Raw genomic sequence first — 8236 nt, 5'->3', positions numbered from 1 at the left:
AAAAAAAAAAAAGAAATAGATGCAGTTCATATCACCTAGCATGGAATGTTTTCTTATGGCATAAGACATTATAAAAGGTAGCTCCTATTCATACTGACTAAAGTTGCCTACCAAAGTTAATTAACTTGGCTGTTTCATTGATTTTTAAATAAAAGATAATATCAAGTCTTGGGAATATGATTTTAGAAAAAAGATTTAACTTTTCTTAGCACAAAGGCTTGCATGAGGTCACAGAAGCCACAAAAACAGGCTCTGCCTGAAAATGGGTTTAAAAATAAATCAGATAACTTGAAAGACCCTTTGGGGAAGGTATGTGTAAATTCTCTACTGCTGCATCCAAGTTATGAGTCTCTTAGGGCTACAATATGCTTCATTTGATCAGCCACAGTCTGAGAGCACAGAACTAGAATGGAGTAGAGTGGACAAAAAGAAATAATTATCCATGCATATATTTATACCACAGTTCCTTTGCAGAGGGAATAGCACCCTTTTTTATGTGTGTGTTCCACACTTAACCTTCCTTTGGCCTTGGAATTATCTGGCTTGTTTTCCTCTGTAGGAAAGTTCTGAAATATCAAACACAGCTGTAGACAAAGGAAGAGGTTGGTCAAAAAGCCCACCCAGAGATTCCATAATAAATAGAAATGAAAGTAACTTACATAGAATCAACTAAAGTTTGCTTTGGTACTATAGAATCCCAAGAGTCATTTGAATGGAGAATCAGAAGGAAACAATGAGATAAAACAAGAAAGCAAACTGGTTGAAGCGCGCTCTTTGGAGTCAAATGAGGAAGCCAAGCATCATAAATTTCCTAGTGGCTGGGCAGAAGGTAAGAGATTGAGGAACACTGCTAAAAAAATGTTGCAGGGATTTTCATTTCCAAAAAACTCATGCACCTGTTGATATATTTTCCAGGCCCTTGGATGATAGCAATTTATAAGGCTATTAGTACTAAGCCCAAGATTTATCAGTTGTTCTGTTTGTCTTATGGCCAATATAACCTCATAAAATTTGAGTTGCACTGGGTTAAAATGCAGCGTTCTGCTATTGGAGTTATTCGGAGCATTTAAATCGGTTAATCCTACAAGAATGGTGCACTTAGCCTGCCTATTAGAGAGAGTCTTTAGGGATTCCTACCAGTTGCAGAGCCAGGCTGGAGGGGGCAGTCCATTGCTGGGTGAGGTAAAACGGAGGCAGCAGGGGAAGAATGAGTCCTGGAGACAAGACGGTGTTTGTCTAGTCCATCCATGCCAACCGCAGCCAGCGGCGCTTGGCGCACAGAGAGTGCTTGTGTGCGCGGGGGCTCCAGGAAGGGCTGTTGCCAAGAAAAGAGCACAGTAGAAAGAAATGTGAGTCAAGGATTGAGGGAGACACTGAGAGCGACATGTCAGCAAATTAAGTTCATCAGGTCAGAGACATAATAAACGGTATGAAGGAAAAAGAAAAAAAATAGAGAAAGGGAGAGAAAAAACAAGATTCAGTCAATAAATCCATTCAACAGATGTTTTCACACTGACGGCCAGGGCCTGTCTGCCTGGCTAAGGAGCAGGTGATGGCAGGAGGCCTGTCAGTTTGAACTGATTGAAAGAAACAGACCTTTAACCTCTACAGTAACGTTGACAGAGACTCATTTCCTACCTAGATACCAATGTTTTGAATATAGCCCCAGAACTGCCACACAACATGGGAGAACAATTCAACTGCTTTCAAACTGCCAGTGAGACCTAATTCTGAAAATTCTCTCCTGAATTTATTTCAGTGAATATTGTTCATGAATTCTGTGGATGCCTCTACAAATGACCAATTACACAATTATACTTTGACGCCTGTCAGTCCTCATACAGTCTTCATATATTGATATAGAAAAAAATGAGTATTTCATAGTTTTTATGATATAATTTCAACACTATAAAATTATTTTTAAATATATTATTAAATATATCCTCAGTAATTTAACACTGTTATTATTCTTCATCCTTCTAAGTTACTGAATCAGTGAACCATAGTTTGGAAGTTTATGGAAGATTCACTTAGTCTCTTTCTCTGTCTCCATAAAAAGATACTCTCAAACAAATATAAGCAGCTTAGTTAATCATCAATGCTACACAGAGAGCTTTGCCCAAAAAAAAAAGTATATGTTTCAAAATATATATTTAAAATATATATTTTAAAAATGTATTTATTAATATTTATTAATAAAAATATTTATCAAAAATTTATATTCTACACTGTGAATATGTTCTCGCTCTTCAACATGAGGGAATTAATAATCTTTATACTGTTTATATTTATCTTTCCTAATGAATATGGAGAATAGCTGAACAGCAGTATAAAACATGATAATCTCTTGCCATAGATAAAGAAACTGTTGCTCCAAAGGTTACCAAAGTAAACAAGGCTAATCCCCTATAGTTTTAGAAATGTGTGTGCTCTTCTGCTTCTGCTTCCTGCCTGACTAGCATTTGCTCTTTCAAGACTTGATGCAGACATTACTTCTATTTAGTGGGGGCCTAGATGCAGACATTACTTCCTGCTAGACTAGGTGTTCCCCTTCCACCCAACATGTGCCATCACATGTCATACTCATCCCATATTTCCAGCCCAAGGCCTGGTACATTCTATGTGTACAAATTACTCACCTACTGAGAAAGCTAACAAATCTGTATACAACACAGCTGTACTCATTGCATATTATGTAGTTTTATGTAATTGTAGCTGTCTCTATATATGATAGGCCTTAATGCTGCATATAAATCTATGAATTGGGATTATAAATGTATATTTAATTATAGACCATAGGCAGATATTTCTGAATTTAGAAAAAAGTAAGAATGACTTAACTTTGAGATAGGTTATAAATCACGTATATTGTTGTTACTTTTGTTTTGCTCTACAGAATAATCAAACCATCAATCAATTGGAAGGTATATGTCACATATTTAGGCTTTCGCCATTTGATTCGATGATTGGAATGGATTGGTCAGGGATCTAGCTCTAGCTACAATGGTTTATACACTTTTACAAAACTCTAACTCTCTTGTTTTGTTTTGTTGAGTGTCTTATGTTCAGTGCCCTGAGTACACAGCAGTAAGATTAACATGGTCCTTTTTCATATGGAACTTACTGTTACAGGGAATACAAATATATAATTATGGGTGGGAGGGATCTGTCGGGAAAAGGAACTTTTCAACACATGATCTCAAATTCCTGGGTACATGTTTATCTGATTTTTGGTAATATCCATCTCTTCTCTTTCTACTGTAATTTCTTCAACTCCCATTTAAGACATTGCAAAAGGCTCCTCTCTGATCACCCCACTTCTAATACCAACCAGTCCGATTCCTTCCTGGAAAAATTCTCTCCCTAAAGCCCTGTGGTAAACAAGACATTAACACAAAAAGGCTCTGAAGGTCAACCCAAATTGAAGAACCTCCCCAGCCTGTCATTTGTACTCTCCTTGACCTGAGGCTAACCAACATGTTCAGCCTTAGATCACTTATTCCTTTTCTAAGTTCTAGCCAAAACACTGTCTACTGAACAGCAGATATCATTCCCAAGGCTGCAGTATGACTTTCATGGACCCTGTGCACTTTTATCTTTATTGACTCCAAAAAATTGTATTAAAACTTACATTTTAAGCCTACATTGGCATACATTGGATTCATTATTATATAGCCATATTATTAGATTCATTTTTTCTTATTAAGAAATTTAAATTTGAAACATTTTGTGGGCCCCTAAGAGTATCTCATAGGCTCTGGGCACTGTGTCTGCTGTCTCTAATGGATATGTTGACCGTGATCATTCATGCTACTTACAAGCCATCCTTTCTACATCACCCCTACATTGTGGCTATGAAGCTCCACATTCAGCACTACACACATCCTCTAAGGTCCACTTAAAATTTCACAGTCCTTTTTGAATACTCACATTAACTGTTTTCCCCTTCTGTTACATTCCCATCACATTTTGTTTTTCTCTCTCCTTTCCCTGCCACAGTCTTTTATATATTAGAGTTATTGCATGCAGTAACTATTTCTTGAGCCCACACTCCATGCAGGACACTTTGTTAGTGTGCAGAACATTTTTTATGCTTATTCTCTAGTGAGGAGACAGATACTAAATAAGTCATGTATCCCATAGCAATCCTTTGGTCAAGGATAGGCCGTACATATGACAGTGGGCCCATAAGATTATAATGGAGCATAAAAATCCCTATCACCTACTGATGTAATAGCCCACCTAATGTCATAGCACAATTACTTTATTTTTAACAATTTAGTGTAGCCTAAATGTACAGTGTTTATTAAGTCTACAGTACAATGCAGCAGTGTCCTAAACCTTCATGTTCACTCACCAGTCACTCACTGACTCACCCAGACCAACTTCTAATTGTGCAAGCTCCATTCATTGTAAGTGCTCTATCCAGATATACTGTGTTTTACCTTTTATAATAAACTGTATTTTTATTGTACGTTTTCTATGTTTAGATACACAAATTGCCTACAGTATTCAGTATAGTAATATGCTGTACAGGTTTGTAGCCTAAGAAAAGTAGGCCATAATATATGGGCTTAGGTGCATGGTAGGCTATACCATCTAGGTTTGTTAAGTATACTTTATGATGTTCATACAACAGTGTAATTATAAATACAATGAGTGCTGTATAGGAAAAATTCAGGATGCTATGAAAAACCAAAAAAACCTGATGAAGAGGTTCAGGGAAATTTTGTCTAAGAAAGTGATTTGAATGTGAAAGACAAATCGGAATTAACCAAGTGAGGAATGAAAGGAGAAGCTCTAAATACATTGTGAGTGTGTGTGCTGACACGTGTGCGTGTGTAAAATGACCTTTCCTTGAATAATGTTGAAAGCTCATTGAATCAGAAACTAGATATAACTCATCTTTTAACTTATTTTCTGCTGCGTTTTATATATTTTCTCATACCTTTTAGAAGCTATGTCATTGTATTTGTGCATTAAGAAAGTGCAATAGATATTTGGAAATTAAAGGCCATTTTAAAAAAAAATCACATGGCCATGTTTTAGATGACTGGGGTTACTAAATATTTTATCTCTTAATGAGTAGCTTGATGCTGTAAGGACTCCATTTAAATAACACCACCTATTACCCTTCTTTTTTTTTTATTAGTAAATATTTATTGCTTTACTTGAGCTTCACTGCAACACTGTAAGATAATGGAATAACAGTTTGCTAACTCAAAAGCATTATATAAATGTTACATCATTGTATAAAACTTCACAATTCAGCAAGCAGAATCCAACCTGTCCAATGTCTACCAGAAGGAATATGGCAATATAGAATAGAAACAAATAACTATTTGTTCAATATTAATTTATTTATTACTGATAAATATTCATCCAATATCTATTGCTCAAGCAAAAGGCAACAGTCCTTGTGCTATGTTGTACAGACAGCAAAGTAGATTAAGGATGTTGTGGGTTGACACCCAAAATTTAGGTACTTATACCTTAGCTGCAGTTAGTAAGTTCCATGAAGAGATGACATTTGGCTGTTGTATATTCCCATGCCTATCTTTCCCATGCAGTGTTTCACACATAGTAGTCTTTAATAATATATATTTTCAGTTAAAAGTGAATGCATAATAAGGAGAGAGAGACATCTATATAATCATCCTTAAGATCTTATAATAAGGATAGGATAAAACAAAAAACACAAGCAATCACAGCACAAAGTAATCAAGAAGTAGCTGAGAAGAAAATGAGAATTAGAGTCTAGATAAAATGATTACCAAAGGACAAAATCCTAAAATTATTTTGTTTTAGAGCCAAGAGATAATGCAGGGAAAGTTCCAGTGATTTGAGGATTATTTTTCCTTTCTACTTTTATGTCGTTTCCAAGTTTTCTGCATATCACCTATATTAAAACTAATTTTAAAAAATAGTAAATGTTATTTAAACTAAATAGTCAAATTATTCAAACACTATATTAGGACAGATTCATAACTACTGGAACTATGAACAGAGATGGGCCAAACATTTTTGGACATTTTTTCAAAATAGCACTATAGAATAGAGATTTTTATTCACTTTCAAAGAGTTGATTGCAATTAAACACTTTTACAAATGAAATATGGCTTTTAATGTTTAAGGAAAGTCATAACAATGCAGTAAACCACATATTATTATAGTACGTATTAGTCACTGAATTATCATTAAATTCCAGGTCACTTTTATTTTAGGATAGATATCCAGACTTATTATCAAAAGCATCCTTCTTGAGATTGAAAGCAGAGATTACATTTTTCTTTTGTCTCTGGAATGGATTAAAGTGTTTCACTAAACCAGGTTTTTTACTATTAGTACTTTTAATGAGAGATAACTTTATCCATGTTTATACTTCTAAATAAATATGAAAGAGCATGTTTCTCTCTTACAGTGCTGAAAAATTAAAACGTCAAACAGTTCAGAATCTATTGTTAATACAAATTGGATGAATACCCAAGTTAACATTTTATTTATTGAGTACCATTAGAAAATGTATCATGCCCCCTTAAGTGAATAGTTAACATGCTCCCCCACAAAAGCATTTTTTATTAGCATTTATTTTATATATTCTCTATTGAGTCTATTTTTTAGCAGTAAAAATATTAGTCTTTCTTTTTCAGGTGATTCAACTGGGGACTTTGTTTTGTTGGGTTATTTTGCCAGATTGTCATTTTGGAAAATATTCCCAGCTAACTGAGATGTGTAAGACAATTTTTCTTTATTTGTTGTGGTCTAAGGCCACTGTACCCAAACATCTATCCACTCCCACTGATAAAAGTTATGTAATTACTTTGACAAAATAGTTATTATTCACCTATTTTGTAAATTCCTTAATAATGCCTAGTAAAACATCAATGCCTTTGTGGCCCCACCATTCTAAGTAGTAGAGCATAGGCACTGCAGTCATTTGAAAGTGGGTAGGGAAAGTTATAGAAGCTCTTTGTATGACAAGCACAATGTTGTGGCTTAGAATGAAATATTTACTGGGGGTGGCTTGTTAGTGGACACTATGAGGTGATAAAGTCCCTGGTTTAAGTAGTTTACATGGTTCTATTTTTTTTTTTCTTTTTTTGTAGTAACGGTGATTTTTTTTCTGCGTTGTTTTGTTTTGCTTTCTTGTTGCTATTGCTCAGGGACCAAATGTATAGCTTCTGGGTTTTCACTTTGCTCTGGATGATCACATTTGTTTCCAGACATGTGGGTACTTACTTAATGGGCTATAGTCCGTATCATTGTGCAACTTAGCAAGAGAAAATAACGGAAATCGCAAATCATAATGCATACTCTGAAAATATAGAGCAAGAGAAACTCATAGACTTCTTGGAGGAGAGTAATTGTTTTAACACTTTAAAGAACAATTCACTAACATTTAGCACAACTAGTTTATATTTACTATAAACTATAGTAAATATGCTGAGTGAAAAAAGCAAAAGAATATATGACAATATTTTTCAAAATTTGCAAATTAATATAACATATTAAATATGTAAATGAAATTAATAAAAAATAAAGACATACATGAAAAAATAAACAGCAAATTCAGAAGAGAAAGAATGGGAGGGGCAATAGGAGAGAGATACATAGGAAACTTGAATTGTACCTGTAGTGTTTTATTTCTTAAGCTGGATGTTATGAGTGTTCATTGTTGTAATATTTATTCTTTTAAATAAATGTTAAGTGTTTAATAAATTTTTAAAAATAGAATTAATGCTTATAGCAGGATTGTCATATACAAAACACCAATATTATTATGATAACTAAATTTCCATATACAGATAGTTTTGTTGAAAACACTACATTTTTGCAGAAGAAAAAAAATTAAGAGAGAAAAAGTAAAAATAAATGAAAAAGTAAAAATAGTCTGGGCACAGCAGCTCACACTATAATCCCAGCACTTTGGGAGGCCAAGGCAGAGGAACGCTTGAGCCCAGGAGTTCAAGACCAGACTGGGCAGCATAGGGAAATCCTGTCTCTGTAAGAAGTTAAACAACAAAAAAGTTAGTTGGCATGGTGGCACATGCCTGTATTCCCAGGAGGCTGAAGTGGGAGGATCTCTTGAGCCCAGCAGGTTGAAGCTGTAGTGAGCCATGATCAGGCCACTATACTCCAGCCTGAGTGACAGAGTGAGATTCTGTCTCTAAAAAAGAAGAAAAAAATTTAAAAGCATAAAATCGAGTTTGGTAATACATTTTTTTTTAGTAAGTTA

At 34.6% G+C, this 8236-nt stretch overlaps 1 protein-coding gene across 1 annotated transcript in view; it reads right to left on the bottom strand.

The window, feature by feature from the left end:
- Nucleotides 1-8236, bottom strand: part of HDAC9 (histone deacetylase 9) — a 900368-nt gene that overhangs the window by 267273 nt on the left and 624859 nt on the right. The window contains exon 15 of the mRNA XM_037737895.1: nucleotides 1138-1315. Within this exon, the coding sequence (XP_037593823.1) occupies nucleotides 1138-1315 (178 nt within the window). The remainder of the gene's footprint in view (nucleotides 1-1137; nucleotides 1316-8236) is intronic.

This window comes from Cebus imitator, unplaced genomic scaffold (assembly GCF_001604975.1).
Source record: "Cebus imitator isolate Cc_AM_T3 unplaced genomic scaffold, Cebus_imitator-1.0 Scaffold45, whole genome shotgun sequence".
In the NCBI taxonomy this organism is placed as follows: domain Eukaryota; kingdom Metazoa; phylum Chordata; class Mammalia; order Primates; family Cebidae; genus Cebus; species Cebus imitator.
Note: the sequence above shows the minus strand (reverse complement) of the source record. Positions and strands in the feature narration are given on the sequence as shown.